General features: G+C 37.5%; 2 protein-coding genes across 2 annotated transcripts; one reads left to right on the forward strand and one right to left on the reverse strand.

Moving 5' to 3' along the window:
- The first annotated feature begins 3379 nt into the window (after positions 1–3379).
- On the forward strand, positions 3380–14447 carry ube2b (ubiquitin-conjugating enzyme E2B (RAD6 homolog)). The gene is made up of 6 exons (XM_053332402.1): positions 3380–3552; positions 7525–7605; positions 8904–8929; positions 10843–10932; positions 11557–11645; positions 13227–14447. Exons 1-6 carry the CDS (start codon positions 3509–3511, stop codon positions 13353–13355), a joined length of 459 nt encoding a protein of 152 aa, XP_053188377.1. The 5' UTR covers positions 3380–3508; the 3' UTR covers positions 13356–14447.
- An 836-nt stretch (positions 14448–15283) lies between these two features.
- cdkn2aipnl (CDKN2A interacting protein N-terminal like) lies at positions 15284–17658 on the reverse strand. Its single transcript, XM_053332404.1, has 3 exons — positions 17434–17658; positions 16001–16106; positions 15284–15894 (listed from the first exon to the last, which is right to left on the reverse strand). The coding sequence occupies exons 1-3, from the start codon at positions 17643–17645 to the stop codon at positions 15886–15888; spliced, it is 327 nt and encodes a 108-aa protein (XP_053188379.1). The 5' UTR covers positions 17646–17658; the 3' UTR covers positions 15284–15885.
- Between the last annotated feature and the right edge of the window lie 1860 nt (positions 17659–19518).

The raw sequence follows: 19518 nt of genomic DNA on the forward strand, positions 1-19518 counted from the left end.
AGGAGGAAAGAAACAAGTAAAAATAGAAAAGATTAAAAAAAAGAAAGAAAATAATTACATAAAGTTGTGAGGGAAACAGGACACACAATAAAAACTCAAATAATTGGGATGCAACAACACCAAAAACTGCACTGGCAGACAAATATTTGACTGTTTTTTCCTGACTGCTGGCATAATCACACTAACAGAGTGTTGAGTTTACATGGGGCTTGTTTTAATAGCAGTATTGCCCTTATATTATCATTGTATTATCTCATGTTATTCATAATTTTCATGGACGACTGCTGTGCAAACACACACAGGTCTGATATCAAACATCAAGTATGATGAAGATATTTGATGCTTTGAACACTGCAAGATAAATATTCAGTTTTATGGTATGCAGATGTTTTGCTAATGTACTTTAATGTTGTTTCCCATGGCTTTTCACTTACTGTGCTCCTATTCAGATTTTCACGGTGATTAAAAACTATTATTTATTCATTATCATTCTGTGATGTTCAACACATTCTAGCAATTCCTTTTTTAATGACATTATTTGGGATTCTCATTTCCCCTCAAATTTTTCCCATCCACTTCAACAGCAGTTAATGATTTCTTTTATTTCCCATGATACCTTTTATAACTCTTCTGAGCACATGTTTCATTTAGCTGCAGGTTATATGTATGGATGGAGAGCGCTGTGTAGTGACAGTAACAGGGGCGTGAGAGATTTTTTAGCCTACACTGCATACTGATTCATATTCACTTCTGTATTTTTTATGATTGTAGTCAGTCAGAGCAAAATAGGAGGAACAAATTGACAGTGAAAAGGGATTTTCCAGCAAGCTATAGAAAGTTACCGAAAGACGCTCTAAGAGGCTCATTCTGAAACTGACATCTAAATTGTAGGTTCCTGAAACATTTTCTACTGCCAAACTCCATCTTTACATCATTTATATTTAGACAATATAACCAAATAATATATCAAGTGCCAAAATGGGCCCAAAGTTTAAGGTGTCACCAGAATTGAGTAATTGTTTGGAGTTATGCAGGTTTAGTTGGCAATTGTTGACTGGTATCAGATGATCTGAAATGACAACCCGTTGACACAATTTGTAATCTCTTACCTTTTATTTTAGTTCCTCTGTGTGTTCTGGTCTACTAATTACTATCTTTTGGTTATTCACTCTTGATTTCTTGTCACTGAAAAATAGTTGCATTTTTCCGTTGATACAATGGTTGCAGCATTGACTTCTTGTTAAAAGTCAGTCCATATTTTCACTGACTTGTTAATCACTTCACAGGCAGGGCCATGCCAGCAGGTGAATTAGCTACAGATGGATTATGTAGATTTAAGGTAAGCCACTTACAGCTGAGTAGATTATTAGACTGGTACACATTAATTTTTATTTTCATCTGTCCTCCCTCCAAAAGTCAGAATGAGGTGACTGTATTACAGTACGTGGATAGCAGTTTGCATCATTTCCTCTACCCACATCAGGAGATGGATGACATGAATGATGCTTTCATCAGAGCAAGATAGCCAAAAAGGAAAGGCAAAATAGAAATGTTTGGTGAGGTAAATAATGGTGAACTGAAGGAGGGGCTATGCAACAAACACTATTAATGTTGTGATAAATGCACTGCACAGTGAACTACTGAGGGCCACAGACCTATGAGAACAGTATCACACACTAGCAATAACAGTAGAGAGGAAAAATAGGCTGATACGGTTTTATAAACTCAATTTTAAGCAGTTTGCCACTATAGGAATTATATTGATGATACTATAGGCATGGGATCTTCTTGGTACAGGTCTAGGGGCCCAAATGGCCAGGTGGCCCCTAAGAGAAAGTCTCTGTTTGAGCCTGTGTGATTGTTATCAACATTTTCTTTGGGAAATCAAAGGACTCAGGTAAAAATGGGGATCCAATATCAATTTTTATAATATTTTTGATATTCACATAAAATCACATAATTCTTTTGATGGTTTCCTATCATATTTCACATAATACTATGTGCCTATAATAGGCACACATGGCAGAGTCTGGCCTCTACCTGAGCCTCACTTCATCTTCAGCAGGAACAAAATTCTCAAGTTCAAGTATGTACCATTAAGCATCATTTTATCGAGGAATGTTACAATACTAGCAGCATGGGTTTGTAGGTATCACAGAAATACCTTCAGTTTCCAATTGAATACTGAAGCAATGTAAAGCCTTTATGATTATTAAAAACAGGTTTTCAGAAACTATAATGACTGCATAGTTTATAAATTCAGGGCTTCTGGGATGACACCAGACTGCAGGTTACCTTGACATTCAGCATGTGATAGCATATAAAAAAATAATAGAGCTATGTAGTGTTGCATTTTTCAAATTTTCAAATCTTCTATTGTTATTTTTTGAGTTTATGTTCTTGCACTTTGCAGTACTTGCCTGCTTTTGTCCTCGTGTTTACATCATCAGACCAAAGCCTTGTATGTGAAAAAACCTACTTGGCAATGAACTTGAGACTGATTAAGATAAGATAAGATGTGATAAGATAAGATGAGATGAGATGAGATAAGATAAGATGTGATAAGATAAGATGAGATAAGATAAGATAAGATAAGATAAGATGAGATAAGATAAGATAAGTTAAGATAAGATAAGATAAGATAAGATAAGATAAGATAAGATGTGATAAGATAAGATATTCCTTTATGAGTCTCATGATGGGGAAATTTACAATAATAAGTAATATTAACATTATGTACAAAAGTGATAATATACCTGAGTTTGATATCAGTAGGCTATTGCACAGATTTAAAATGGGGGAAAAATACATATTGCACAGTTGAACCTAAGTAGTCATATACCTGAAACACTACCTAATATTGCACAGTCATTTACATTTAAAAGTGCAGTTTGTCAAATAGTTCAGGTCAGGCCTGTGTGAGATCTACTGGGAGCAGTGCTGATTGTACAGCTGCAGGGAGGAAGGACTTGCGATTAGGATACAATGGTGTTTTATTTTGATCAATAATAGAGCTGTGCAGACACTTTTTCACATCTATTGTTATTTTGTGAATTTATGTTCTTGCACTTTGCAGTACTTGCCTGCTTTTGTCCTCGCACTGTGTTTATTAAATGCATCATCAGACCAAAGCCTTGTATGTAGAAAAAAAACCCATACTTAAAACCTGATTCTGATTAAGATACACAATGGTGTTTTGTCATGCACTGATACCAACAGAAATACAGTTGGCTCTTTTTTTTTAGATTAACATGTTCAACATCGACATCCTGTCTGTAGCATAAAGGGGCTGTACCTCTGCTGGCAGCCCTGTAAGCAACCGACGTCACCATAAATAGCGAGCTAGCAGTAGCCAGTTGTTTTGGGAGAAGAAGAAAAGGGGCTCACAGGCGGAAGAAACACCGGATTTGGTTTCGGATCGTTTTTTAAGGGTTTATAATCCCGATTTAGTTCTTTTTAAAGACAGAAAAGGAAAGACAAACCAACCCCCCCTCCTCCATTTTGAATAATGTCGACCCCGGCGAGGAGACGGCTTATGAGAGATTTTAAAAGGTACGGTCATCTCCTGTGTTTGTGTGTGTAGCTAAGTGTTAGCTGCAGCGCTAGCCGATGAAGCCTGTCGGTAGCTTAGCTTTTAGCGTTTAGCTTTTAGCTGCATAAGAAACTGAATATGTGTGTATATAGGTTCAGTCTGTCTACATATATATATGTAGACAGACTGGAGCAAAACAAAGGTAAATTTACACGTTTCTGTCTCTGCAGCTGATGTCTATAAGCTTGACATTGCACAGTTGGATGTTTTTAAATGTTGCAACACGATATCTGAATAAGGCTGTTTTGTTGTGTACAGGGATAGCGTAAGTCTTTCTGCCTTTTCTCCTCTCTTGCTAGTTTCTAATAGAAACTATGCTATTGTAGTTTCGTGTAACTTCAGCTAGCTGAGGTTACCTGAGGTGGGCTGATCAAAAGACTTCAGAGCAATTCATTAAAGCCATTCTTTCTCAATCTGATTAGAAAGTAAACACAATAGGATTTATCCAAAGTACTCAAGGCAGTCGGTGCAAGCTGTGGGGTTTTAATTTCTGCTGCTAAGAAAAAGGGCACCAAATGTCACCAGCCTGCTAACATGATGGTTTCTATACTTCCCCCTGACAGCAACGTGGCTTGCAGGTGTTGCACAACCCCCAGTGTGTCTCTAAAAAAAAAGATATATTTTGTGTGTGTGTGTAATAGGTCCACCTTTTTTAATATTTTGGATGTGTGCATGCCTCCTCTTTAAGTGCATCTCTTTTTTAATCCAGTATTTAATCAATCATAATGTTTCTTCATCTTCATATATGGTTATCTTCAAAACTCCTGTTGTGAAGAGCATGTTTAGGTTCATTCCTGGTGGGACAATCACACCTTGTACTACCTGCTACCCCCAATCTGTTGTTGTACTCCATATGGCATACTGCGTGTGTGTTAGTCACACACACACACACATAAACAGATACACCGGTCAGTGGGGGAAAAAAAAGAAAGAAAGATGCTAAGCTATTCTGCTGAGAACAGCCGTTGAAGCAGGAGGGGGGGGGGATAAGGTGTCAGTGTAACCCTACTCTGCTGTGCCGGTCCCCAGGTGGTAAACTGTAACACACCGAGGCAAAGGGGGGGGGGGGGGGGGGACAATGGCACATTCCTGGATCAGCCTGACGTGTCCACGCCAAGGCTGGCTGATTGAACGCAGTCTAGCGTGATATTGCCTAACCTCTCTCGTTTGATCTGTAAGTCAAATTATTTGTGCAATATCTGTCTGGAACCGGAGCTGTGTGATTGTTTTAACAGCAGCACCAGTTGTATGATGTTTTGTCAGCAGTACTTTTTAGATGTGAAGTGACACTCGGGGGTTTAAAGTGCTTCTCCCTCTTTTTTTCAAAGTTGAAAAACACACAAGCATCACCTAATTTGTCAATACCTGCAGTTTCTTTTTTTCAACTATTTTGCTCTTTAATAGTATTTTAGTGAAGATTTAGCTCTAAAATAGCTTCAGGAGTTATTAAGCCAGACTGGTTTTGGTATTTTAACATTTATCTAATCTTTTAGTAGTTTTTTTCCACAGTTTATGTGCCTGTCATTCTGTAAACTTGGATACTCGATTTCACTAAATGAGAATTTCCTTTAGTGAAATGGGAGTAAGTTGCGTCACAGAACTGATTGCATGGTGTTTAGGGTTTCCTTGGCCACACTAACAGTTATTTTCATCATATATTGTAATACCAATTATATTCATCATTTATTTAGTTAGTTAGCCTGTAAAATGTCAGTTTCAGTCCAAAATGATGTCCTCAAATATCTTGTTTTTGTCTGACCAAAAGTTCCCCATTAGAGTTGCCAATTAATACTCTGCTAATTGACTTATTGATTAATCAACTAATGGTGTAATCTTTTAAATTTATACCAAATAAACCAATTAGACACATCTACCAGTTCCCCAAATCTGCTGTCCGTGAACTGGTCAGTAGCCCCCAGTTTACCAGTAACAATGAAGTAACTATTAGTGTATTTACTAGATGGGAGGTTCAGCGGAGCAGCCCTTTACCAGCAGAGAGCTCAGGCAGATTACAGTAAATGAGGTTAATTGCAGCGGGTCTGTATGCAGCTTGGGACTTAGACATGGATCCGAACACAGACGCACAAATCAGCCTACCTTGTTTTGTAGCTGTAAGCTCTTATTAAACCAGCTTTTATACGATCGCACGTCTAAATAGTCTGTCGGGGTTGTGATCCTGCACTTGGCCTACATGCTTTAGGTGATTGTGATGCGAGACCTTGACCGTGGCACAATACTGACAGTCCCACTTTGGGGTGTGAGGCTCAATTCAGCTACAATGCTCTTATTTGTCATGTGGGCCCCGTCCACTGGAAACCTGTGTTATATCTCACCACCGATCAGTAATTGAACAAACTGGTGGCTGTCGTCAGAAACTTATTTTAAAATGTTGACATGCGACATGTGTGTTTTGATTTGTTGACGTCCTTTGTTGCTAGGCAGTTGTTGCTGTGGCATCTTTGCACTGGACTTTGCAGAGATCACCTGTCAAACAGCTTTTGGCAGGTTTCTTTGTGGAGTTGTGATAAAGGTATCCATTAATGATTAATTGAGATATTATGATTTTTGGCTGTAAAAAACAAAACAAAACAATAATAATAAAAAAATAAAAAAAAATTAAATAAAGATAAAAGTTCTAAGAGCCCACAGTGACATCTTCAGACATGATATCCCAGAATTTTCTTGTATATCCTGTCAAATGAAAAATCTTAAGGTAGGAATGTATGTGACAGTGATTCGAAATTAATCACCAACTATTTTGATCATTTATTCTTTTTTTTAGTCACATTTTAAGAAAAATTACCTAACTTCTCTTGCTCCAGCTTCATAAATGGGAATGTTTTCAGTTTTTTTTCAGTCCTTTTTATGATAGTAAACCGTATATTATATTGTATATTTGGGTTGTGGACTTTTGGTCAGAATAAAGACATTTTAGGTGTCATCCTGGGCTTTGGGAAACAGTTATTGACCATATTTTATAGATTGATGAATTGGTTAATCAAGAAAATAATCAACAGATGAATTGATAATGAAAAGTTTCAGCTCTCACTTGAAACAGCATCTATTTAGCTTTTTAAGTAGGCCTGAAAAGAGTAGTAAGAATAGTCATTTTCTGTGAATCAACATATCAGTGAACATTTCTTTACAGTAAGTGATATTTACTGCTAGCCACTCAGTTCCTCTGTGTAATCCAAGCACACCACTGTTGTTGTTGTTGCTGCTGCAGATGTAAAACACATCACTTCCTCTGCACCACATAGTCTTTCCTGCTAAAGAAATCACAGACCCTGAGTTTCCAGAAGTCGTACAGATCAGAAATGGACGCCAACAAAACAAACATGTACAGCTCGACCGTGACCAAGTTATTTGAGGTGAAGGGCGAACTTGTGCAGCTCTGTGGATCTCGGGTTCAAATCTTGAAGGCTTTATAGATACTCACTGGCGATACAGTCACAGTACAGTAGTGCTTGAGATGAGTGTTAATGGTATATCTTATGTAAACTGACATGTGACAGCAGGACGGGCAGTGTGCAGTTGATCCTGCGAGCCCGGCCGTCTACTAAAGTCATGTTGATACAGCAGTTCGTGTTATGACTGATAATTATCCTGCAGTCAAGGTGTTAATTAAAATCCTCACGCTCTCTCCCATCCTTTCCTTTTTTTTTTACTGCCTTTCTCTCTCCCCTGTGTCTCTTCCTTTTTTCTTTTTCCCATGCCATCTTCTTCATCTTCTTCATCTTTTTTGGCCCCTGTTTTTCTGTCTTTTGCCTCCATCTCTATCCATCTCTGCCTTTTATTTACTGCTCTCTTTCATTTCTGTATGCCTCTTTTTTCCTTTTCTCTATTTTTTTCTCTTTTTTTCACTCTGTCCTTGCTTCTCCTTGCCCCTCTTTTCCCTCGTGTCCCTTTTTTTCCTTTCCGTCTCATCCTAGACTTCAAGAAGACCCTCCTACTGGTGTGAGCGGAGCGCCGTCAGAGAACAACATCATGCTTTGGAACGCTGTTATTTTTGGGTGAGTCATGCTCTAAATCCAACTCCGCCCTGCTGTCTTTCCTGTACCTCTGCGATTGTGATGCACAGATTCCCTCAGCACCCTCTGCATTCTCGCTCTCCTGCTTTTTTTTATATAGAAAAATAGATATATTTCAGATTTTGCGGCACAGAGCAAAAATCAGCATGTAGAAAATCGGCAGCGGGTGTTTTGATGGCAGGATGTGTGGGGGGGGAGACACTGTTAGGGCTGGAGTAGATGGGGTCAGAGAAGGAGGAGAAGTAAAGATAAGGACTCAACCATAGTAAAAATAATAACTTTATTTGTATTGTACATTTTTATACAAGAAATGCAGCTCTAAGGGCTTTACAGCAAAAGAAAATGCATCAAATGTGTCACATTTTAAAAGGGCCTAAAAGGAGTATAAAGCAAGGTTTAGATAGAAATAGAAATAGAAATGATTTTAAAATAGTACATAGTAAAACTGGCAAAGCATAGAATAGTTAAGATAAATATAAAATCAAGTAATATAACATTTTTAAAGAAGTGCAGTAGTGCATCAGGGTGAGAATGACTGAGAGAAAAGGCTATAGTGAAGAAGTAAGTTTCTAGCTTTCTTTTCAAAATATTTAGCAAGCTGACTTCCCTGATATCATCGGTAGCTTGCTTCATAGTTTTTGGGCATATTTGACAAAGGCTGTATCCCTGTTTTTATTTGGGCTTTAGCTAGGAACCATCCAATAAACCAGCAACAGATAATGCCAGTGCTTTTGGAGGCAAGTGGTTAACGAAGGGGTTAGCCATGTAGCTTAGCCCTAGCCCATTAATGGCTTTGTAAAATTAGTGAAATTTAAAATGATGACTCATTAAAAATCAAGAAGGAAGTATGGGTTTATGTCTACCAGAGAATAAATAAATAATCATGAAGAACACAAACTGGGCAGCCAAAAGTAACCGAACTGAACGAGCAGAAACAAGGTGTAACAAAAACAAACCTGTTGCAAAAAACACACGGGTTTAAAGTAAAAATAGACTCGCTAATAGTTCCACATCTAATTCAAAGTCAAAGGAGAAGCTGGCAGAAATGCAAAACATGAAGCCAACTGTTTTAATTGGCTGCTTTTTTACACAGACCGAGCGAGTGTGAAGAGCTGAGTAAATAAAGACTTTGGTGTCTCCGTAGAGCGAGTCCTTGAAGGATAGACAGTAACGATGTTTTCAACAAGCTGAGGCCTTGCTGGTAGCGGCGGGGATGTTTGAAAGTTGAAAATGATTTTTATATCTGTATTTTTTTTATTTTTTTTTTCTGTCTTCCACAGGCCTGTGGGAACACCATTTGAAGATGGTAAGTTCTCCATTTTGATTTATCTTGTCCGTAACCTGCAGGCTCGGTGGGAACACATTTATCCGAGCCCCCCTCTGGATTTGATTTAACTTTCTGCTGCTCTGTTATTATTGTAGAGATTCATTATCCTATCCATCTTTTACAGGCTTTGAGCAGTGTGGTATAAAATGTGGATGGCAAAAGCGATAGTGGGTTACAAACACAATAATCAGTCTCACTAAACACAAAATGACACACTCAAAAGCATCCCCATGATTTTTTAAATGAATGTTTTTATCGAAGTGCTTTACAGATAAAATGATTACAAATTCCCTGGGTATTAAAAAGTTTGGGAAATAAACTACATTTGAAATAGTTTCTCCCCATATAATAACAATTTGACTCATTAAATGAACTTATAGTTCAGTTTGAGTATGGACAGAGGTTTTGGCTCTCTACTCAGACACAGCTGATTTGCAGTGACAGTGAGTTTAAAGAGCTGTGAAACATCAGTCAGAGCCTTCAGCTCCAGTAATGTTGTGTATGTCAGAGTGACGGGGCGTCGATACGAGACAGCTTTAAATCAAATCCTTCAAATCTGATTGGATTGCTCAAAGGTGGGCTTGGCAAACGCAGCAGTGATATCACAGCTGTAGAGGACTGTCGGTTTGACTGCACGCATACATTGCCCCGATACATACAGTGATGTTGAGTTGAGCAATTTAACCAATCTCAACAAAAGTATTAAATAATCTACAACTCCTACAATTTTTACCCAATCTGGATTTAACACCTTCAAATTAAAGCTTCAGCTCTTTAAACAGTGTTTCACTCTCCAAATACATACCTCCACATTAGTTTCAAGGCATTTGACATTTTTAAATAAGGTAAATTAGGGCTGAGCGATGTGGACAAAATCAAATATCATGATATTTTAAACCAAATACCTGTATCAATATTGTAGAGATGACTGTCAATGCTTTCACAAAATATTTACACTATGAAATGTTTGATAACTAATCACCAGTAATGTGGATATAATGACAAAGAGGGTAATACTGTAGGTACATAACGGAACAGCTACAACAGTGTGGTAAGTTCAGAAAATGATATACTTACTGTAATGCAGCCTTTAAAACCAAGAAAAGACAACTCTGATGACATAACGCAATATTACGATATCTAAAATCTAAGACAATATCTAGTCTCATATCACGACATTGATATAATATCAATATATTGCCCAACCCTAAGGTAAATACACATTTCTTTGATGTAGGGGGATGATGGTAAAGAGCCAATGTTCTGTTTGTATAATCTTCTAAACTGATATGAAATCATTTATTAAGTTATAATGTGTGCAATCTGTGCATCTGGCACTTATGTTTTAATCACTTTTGTAAATAAATAGCTGACATGAATACCAGTAATTAAGTAGCTGAACATTGATTAGATTCAGCTGGTCACAAACTTGCAGTTCTGCTGTAAAGTACATACAGTACAGTAGAGTAGTGCACAAACACACACACACACACACACACACACACACACTTTTTCTGGCTTGTAATTATGACTTGGGTCAGACACGAGAAGTGCTGACTCAGGGTTTATTGTTTTCGCTTGTTAGTCATCTCCCTCCTTTTCTCCTTTTTAGCCTGCAGAGTCGACATCTCTGCCTCGGTGAAAGATTACTTTCTCCTCCGAGTCGAGCCGGTGGTATTTTTAGTAACGCAATTGTTTCTCTCGCTTTTTTTTCTGACCTCCTCAAGCCTTCACATCTGTATTCTCCTCACAAAATTACTCGTGTGCGCACCCCTCAACACTCTCCTTCTCTCTCTCTCTCTCTCTCTCTGTCATTCATCCTGCCTGCCCCCTCCTCACCCCACCCCGCCTCCTTTTCCCCCTCCTCCTCTCCTCTGTATCCTTGTGTGCAGGAACGTTTAAGCTTCTGATAGAGTTTTCAGAGGAGTACCCAAACAAGCCTCCCACAGTTCGGTTTGTGTCCAGAATGTTTCACCCAAATGGTAAGAAGTGCACACAAAGCATGATTTTTTTTTTTTTTTTTTTTTCTCTTAAAATTTTGAAATATTCATTATTGATGTCTACAGTTTTCATTTATTGGTGTATAAACAAAACATGCTAAATTTACAGTTTGGTTGTGTCCCTTTTGGCACAGTTCATGCTCACATTATCTCAAGGTTTAAACTTCCTTCTTTCCTCCCCATTCCTCTCCATCCCCAGTTCATCATGAAATTTATCTTTTAAAAAAGCCCAGTAGTACATTTTTAAATTAGGTTATAAGACAACATGATGAGTTTTTGGCCAAGACAAAGTTGAGTTTTGACTCTTGAGGTTGAATTTTTTCATTTTGACAGTGTATAGTTTTGTGTATTTGTATTTGCTGGTTCCACCAATTATGCACTTTTTAAATTTAGTTTGGCACTTGTTGTTTTTCAGCGTATTAGTGACTACAAGTACAAATTTAAATCATCATAACTGTCCCCTGGATTCACCTGCACTGTCTGTTTTTTAAAGAGTATCATATTTTATACACTCAATTAAATGTAGTGAAATGAATCTCTGACACTGTGTTGTGATGTTGATCTCTGTGGTCTGAAGCATTAACACGTTGTCTCTTTGTTTACCAGTTTATGCAGATGGCAGTATATGTTTAGACATCCTTCAGAATCGCTGGAGCCCCACATATGATGTCTCGTCCATACTCACCTCCATCCAGGTTGGTTGTTATATCTGTCTGAGCCTTCACACACAGCACGCCTGCACTGTTCACATGGGCCACTTGGCATCTATAAATGCACTGGCCTGATTGAAATCCAAGGAATATTACTTTTTTTGATGCATCTAAAATGCTCTTGTGAACACATTATAACGAATCCAGAAATATATTAAGTATATTTTAGAATGAACATGCGTTTTGTCTCATTCATTAAATGTTTTAGATTGCTTCCATTCATTTTATTTCACTTTATTTGCAACTTAGACAGTTATTGTGTTATTTTCTACGAGTCTTAAATTGTCTTTAGGATGAAATGTTTTAGGATTGTATTGGAGATTTTATTCATGATTAATAACTGCACTGTTTCATTCTGATATTGCAATGTACTTTTTTTTGTGATCAACATTTATTTTCAAACACAATAATAGAATACAATAATACAAAAAACAATAGTACAGCGGCACATTAACAATTAAAATAAGGGAAACGAAGACAGTCATGAAAGGAATTTTACAGAATGATAAAAAAATGTATAAATTAAAGATTAAAAATACATTCACCAACCAAATAAAAGCAGCAGTGGACTGGAAGGAAAAGGACATTATTACATATACATGTATTACATATCTGTCTATTGAAGCTGGAACATCCAAGGTCTTACGTTATTGTGTGGAAAGTTGTGGGAAGGGTGTAGCCTGTACAGTAGTGGGTCTGGCTCTATTGAGCTGTGCCATTGTACACTCAAGAGAAGCTATACTCTGATAGGAGGCCATCCAGTTGTGGATCATCATCATCATCATTTCTTTATTCACACCTCAGTTAAAACCATGTACAACATACTCATTTGTGTAGTTAGCTTATGTGAAATGGTACACCCTAGGAAGCTTAAAAAGCTTTTTAAGAGGGGCCCAGGCACAAAATAAAGACCAAGGCTATGTTGGGGTTATACCACAATGACAGTATAGCCTTTTTGCTGCAGTTAGACCTGCTAACAGTAATCTACGTTGGTATTGCAATGTACTTTGATACATGTTTCTGTGTCTCTCATGGCCAGGACTGAAAAAGAGAGATTTTTAATCTCGAGGTTGTCCAGGTTAAATTAAAGTTAAAATAAAATCTGACAAAATATGGGTGGTGGGATGTAAATTAAACTCTTTTCTAACAATCCACATTGGATGACTAAAAATCTGATAACCAGATAATATAAAAATAATGCAGCATAGATCTTGAGAATGATATGAGCTCCTGAAGAATCCTGCATTTTGATGTGTACATTTAATTACATTTAACTGCACTGCAAGCAGCTCCATTTTAAAATATCCCGTCTTATTTCAATTTGTACTTAAAAAAAAAATAAATAAATAAATAATTTAAAAAAAAAGTATTTCAAAACAAACAAGTTTTCTGTTCTTTTTTTAAGAAACCTAAGGTGGGGAAAAGATGTCAGATCATTGCATACAAGTACATTTTCAATACTTCACCTCGTTCAGAGAAATCTGTCCTGGTTGTTCCATGCTGGAAAATAGATGTTATATATTTTCATCACTTTTTTTTTACTTTTTTCTTTTCTTTCCTCCACAGTCATTGCTGGACGAGCCAAATCCCAACAGCCCGGCCAACAGTCAGGCCGCACAGCTCTATCAGGAAAACAAGAGGGAGTACGAGAAGAGGGTGACGGCCATCGTGGAGCAGAGCTGGGTGGACGTCTGAGCTCCCCTCTCTCTCTCTCTCTCTCTCGCTCTACTCCTTCCTCTCCATCACCCTCTCTTCATCATCCCAGTACTCCAGTCTCTCATTTTTACCTCATCAAGAAAAAAAAAACAGCAACTATATCAGAAGAACTCAAGTGCCACCCTGAAAAAAAAAAAAAGAGAACAACCAAACCACAATGGACGTTAACTTGCTTGCCAATACATTTTTTGAGGAAATCGAGGGAGGGGAAATCAATCTTATATTTGTGTTTCTTGTCCTTGATTTTACTTTTTTTTTTATTGCATGATGTGAAATAAGTTATTGCTAACAGAATTTGTAATATATCTTTGTTGTTTGGTTGGATTGATGCTGTTAGTGTTTGAGTTTTAAGATTCTTTTTTCCTTTTGTACATTTTTCTTCATTTTCTTTCTTTCTTTTTTTTTTCTTTTCTTTTATGTCTGCTGGTGTGTACACAACTAGGCTGTTTGGAAAAAGGGCAGGTTGAAGACCAAATTAACAACCCAGAAAACATCCTTTTTATTTTTTTAGTTGAATGTTCCACACACTAACATATACTGCTGATATAGAACTATACCTGATCTGTTGCAGCATATCTGTTATTTTAAGAGACACTGTAATTTTAGACTTGCAGATGTCACAGGCTGAAACACCGCCAAGTCTCCCTTGCACTTATGAATCATGGCAAGCTGGCTCTGAGCTTCTTTTTTTTTTTACTTTAATCATTTCTTGCTCCAAGGTAGAAAATGATGTTAGAAAGAAGGTATTACACCAGGAGGGAACAGGATCAGCTTGGACTGTGAATCCACAAGTGGGGAGAAGGGTTATTTGGAAAAAGCTCTGAGAAACCCCCCCCCCGCTGAACTGAGGAAATACTGTATTCTTTTCAATCATTTAATTTTCTGTAATTCAGCTTTTAAAGAAATCTACAATCAGCAAGAAGTTGGTTTAAAAAAAAAACAACCTAGAATTTGAGTATACTCCTGCATCATGTTCTGCTTTAGTAATAAATCTGCCTTATTATTTAATTTTACAGAACATAATGCTGTTTATTTTCTGCTCATTTTCTATCATAAACATTTTATTACTTGTCACAGTTCATAATTAAACATGAATAAATAAATAACTTTAAATACAGCATTTTAAAAACAAGTAATAGTTCTCATCTCCCTCTCTCCTGACAGCTCATCGTAGAGGCTCACACCCACATGCTTTTCTCTCATCCCCTCCCATCACAGGAAGCTAAAAGTCTCTGTTGCTCTGTGACGTGCGGGTTTGAGCCTTCTCTTAAAATCACACAGTTGACATTTAAATTAACAAAAGAAGCAGAGAATAAAAGCAGTCACTGTTCTCAGCTGGAAATGACAGCAGTTAAAATAGGAGTGACAGAGCAGACTGCTGCAGAGAAGTCCACACTCAAACACACTCTGCACCACATCAACTGTTTTCCCCCAAAAGCCCGAGGTTGTTTTCATACCTGCGTTTTGTCTTTTTATTTGATCTGTATGTCATACCCAGTTAAAAGACCACTTGAGTATACATTTATGATTTAACGCTGCCCGACTACAGCTAAATAATCAATGGAAGACAGTCATCATCAAATACAGTTCTTTTCTGAGACAGTAAAAGTCATATTGTGACTAGTGATTTATTTCACCTGATAAGCAGAAGGGATATGTTACAAAATGTTGTGAATTTAAAAAAAAAGTGTATACTTATAACAATATGCTGTATAAACATAATAAAACACATTTTTCAGACTTTGAGACAGGTCTTGCCCTTTCTGTTTTACTTGTTCAGTTTTGCCCTCTCACTAAAAAAGCAACTGTTTATTTTCCTGCTTTTTCACAGTATTACTGCTTGTTCAAATGGTACACTAATAATAATAATAATAATGATAATACTTTATATAAGAAAGAAAAACTCATAAGTGCTCATGTTCCATTTTTGGAAACAGTAGCCCAGTTTTCCCCCCCACAGCTGCTACTGTTTGTCTGAGAATTGTGAAGCAGTGGCAACAGAAGCAGTTACGCCCTTCATTGTTTATCCACTCACAGAAAATGTGACAGGGCACAGAATTACAATGAAATGTTTTTAATGTTGTTTTTAAAAGAAATAAGGAAAATCTCACAGGAAGAAAACACAAGTCCTTTATTCTGCATCAAATATTAAGACAAGATCCATTGCCATATTTGATCTGAATTTATTAAAAAACAGCACTAAAAACATTGAGTACACTTTTAAAAAATGCAAAACAATCATGCGTAGAAATGGCCACACTGCCAACAGCTTTTTGTGACATGATGGTTATACAAATAAAAACCTAAAAATACTGTTCATCCTGCTTTTGATTTTTTTTTAAAGAAAAGGTTTTGCTGTTTGCACTCTCATCATATAGTATGTAGGATAGTAATAAACCATACAAATGTTAACAGCTTTGTTACAAGCACAGCCTGTAGGTTAGAGTCCCTCCAGTCTTCAGTCACTGATCAGAGGAAACCAGAAGAGACGATTAGCCCGAGCCGGTCATCATCGACCCTGTAACGTAAGAGAGGAATACATGAAGAATTATCTCAACATATGTTAATAGAAACAGTATTTTATTCCTCTGTGTGTATGTGTGTGTGTGTGTGTGTCCATGTACCTGTTGCTGTTTCATGATCTCGTCTCTTGTCTTGAAGACAGGTGCGTCCTCCACCACGACGCCCTCTGCCATGTCTTTCACTTTCTCCAGGAGCTCTGTGCTGTACCTGCCATCACAGATGAGAAACATCATGTCAATACTGTGACGCACATTTATTTAGCATCCTTTAATTCATCTGTGATTCATCATATTTCTAATAAACAAAGTGGTATGGTGGATAAATAAGTAAGAATGCAAATATCACTGAAAATAGATAGAGATAGATATACAGAAAATAAACTGATTATAATTTAGACAATCAGTATATACACATTTATAAAGTAATTATGACACATTCAAAGTACTTTGGTGTTTGGGGACTGATGACGCCATGTAGAAATCTTACAGAAATAGTTTTGGCATAAACACTTGGCTTTTCCTCCTCTCATCATTTGGCTCAGATGAGAGGATTCATACAACTCTGAGTAAGATTGTTTAAGCCTTTGAAGGGGGGAAAAAAATATAGAGTACTTATTGGATCAGTACTTTTTTCCTAAGCTGAAGCCCTGAATAGAGCTTTTATACTGCAGACATTTTGAGAGTAGAAATAGCACGGGAGAATTTGGGAGGTGAAACGTGGGAGTGCCATAATGAATCACAGCTCTGTTGAAGACTGATTGATGGGTGGATGTCATGGCACACAACGTCATATCCTGTTATACAGGTAGAAAACATAACTGGATTTTAATCTGCTACTTTAACTCAAGAGAATAATCCTGCAGAATATCTAGCTCTGATTTTGTTATTCTTTATGCCAATTGTGTTATTCATAAATAGGAATATTCAAAAACACCTAAAATTGAATACCTTATTAAAAATCACCAGTAAATAATTTAAAAAGAGAAATAAATTAATAAACCTCCATGAAACACTGTTCCCTGAAACCTCTGACTTAATAAATATGAACCCCCTTTTTTCTGTCTTTATGTACTTTATTCATATTTGTATTATCTTTATATGTAATTTATTATATTCATAGTCATATTCTTTATTCTCTCATATATGTGACTGATATGGTATTTGCCTGTAAGTGTATTTCATTGTTTCACTTAAGAAAAAACTAAAGAGAATTTTGATATAAGAACACAAAGAAATATGTTGTTTATTGTTTTGTTTTTTGGATATATTGTTAAATATAACAAGATGAACAGGGATATAATATAAAAGGGTTAAAAAGACATTTTTCATTCCATTTCGACTGTATTGTTTGTTTTGTTGCAGATGTTTTTTTTTTGTTTGTTTTTTAAAAACTGTTTGTAATGTATTATCTATGACAGTTGTACTCTAGTGAAGCATTGTGTGACCTTGCTCTGTGAAATATGTTATATTGAGTTAACTTAGTAATTTACAGACATGCAGTGCGGTGGTCCTCAACACGCGTTGTGTTTACGTACCGACAGCCCATGAAGACATTGTTGGCCCAGACCATGGAGAGAGAGAGCAGATGGTCGAGCTGCTGAAACTCATAGTCGTTTATGTTCCGCAGGATGAATTCCCTCCTCGGTTTCCAGTGTTTGTCACTCTCCCAGTAGCCTCGAAACTTTTCTACTTGGTCGGCAAGAACTCTATTTTGCTGAATGAAATCATCCACGTCCAGGGAAGACATCTTGCTCTTCTTTAGAAACCGAGTCAACAAAATCAGTTTCCTGTCTTCAAAGCCGGACTGCTTTGTGTTTTAAGCTCTGAGTGTTTCCAACAGTGCCGCACAGTGGCGGATTTGAGCGCTGCAGCTGACCTGAAACGCCCTTTGCACAGAGGCTTCTGGCTGTTTGTTGCTGTGAAATCAGTTGGATTAAAATGATTAACGATGCAACATGTTAATACACGCACATAAACGTTCATCCATCCATTTTGTTGAGGGTTGCAGGGGAGCTGGAGTCAATCTCAGGCCGTTTCAGCATACAGTGCAGAGACAGACAACCATTCATACCTACAGGCAATTTGGAGTCACCAATTAACTTAAACTGCATGTTTTTGGTCTGTGGGAGGAAGCTGGAGGACCCAGAGAAAACCCACAAAAGGCACATGGAGAACATGCAAACTCCACACAGAAAGGCAACAGACAGCCAGTGGGGTTGAGCTTAGCACCCTCTTGCTGCGAGGTGATGGTCTTAACCACTGCCCTGCCTGCACATTAAGGTATATACAGTAACATGATAGTATGTAATATAATTTGTTGGAAGGCCAGATTTGGCCCATGGGCTCCTATTTGCCTTCTACTGGTGTTGTTTATGCCCATACATGTATATACTATAAAAGACATCTATAATCTAAAATAAAAAACACAAGACTCATGTAAATAAATATGAGGTTGACGTCTTATTCAGGAGCATAACATAATTCGTCTGATCTGACCAGAACAGATTTTTGTCGACAATGTAACAGTACGTTTACACCTGCTGTCGGATACAATACTTCACCTGTTTTATAAAAAAAAAACCATACAGCATAAAAACATGTTTTCACCACAGTAATGAAGAAATCTGGTGCATTGTTGACACTAATTGCTGACCCCTGCAAACTATCAGTGGGGCATTAATCAGTAGAGGCGAAGCTGTAAAAAGGACTGAATGACAAATAATGATAATTGAATAGTTGATTTTTCACATTCAGTACAGGCACACAACAATAATAAAACAAAAAGTTGCACATATTACTATAAAAGGAAAATACAAGAGTGAGCGCAACACAAACACAATACCACTAATTGCACAATGACTTGCAGATAATTATTTCCAGTTTTCAGTATTCTAACCACTGCGCAAACTGATATATATATATATGAAACTGACCAACATGGCGGAATTTTGAAGCATCTGCTGCGGGACGGTAAGTTAGCAGCATTTATTTCTCTGATAGTGGGCTACAGGTGGCTAGCCTGGCTAACACCAGACCGCATCTCAATCTCATGTGAGATTATTGTGATAGAAAACCTGTGTTTATATGTCTTCATGACTGTAAACACTTTGAAAGCAGTGAACAAACACCAGATACACAGCTACGTTGTAGGTTACGTTAGCACGCTGCCAACGTTAGCTGCGAAGCTAACGTGCAGAGCGTCAAACAGCTGTAGTAACAACTCTGCTACTTTACAGATAACATCACAACAACAACAGGTAACAACGTTACAGTTTACGTGAAGCAGCGCTGATGTTACTCACCTGTCTGGCAGATTAGCGTCCGCCTTCACTCTCCGCTCCTCCGCCGGGTCTCCGTCTGTCCCTCCGCCGTTAGAAAACCACACTGATGTGTCCGCGGGTCCTTGTCTGGTCAAAGTCCTTCTTTTATATTAAATGTTCTTCTAACTTTGTCCTCTCTGGATGTTTCTTGGTCACGTCTCCTTCTCCACTATAGCTGTGTCTCTATCATAGACTGTATAAAAGGTCCCAATTCAGGGGCACCGTTAAATGAGACGGTCTAGCCTTCGAAACATTTCCTGGTTGCGTCACCAGCTGCGTCACCAGCTGTTCCCGCCCATA

Source organism: Scomber japonicus, chromosome 13, assembly GCF_027409825.1.
Source record: "Scomber japonicus isolate fScoJap1 chromosome 13, fScoJap1.pri, whole genome shotgun sequence".
Classification (NCBI taxonomy): Eukaryota; Metazoa; Chordata; class Actinopteri; order Scombriformes; family Scombridae; genus Scomber; species Scomber japonicus.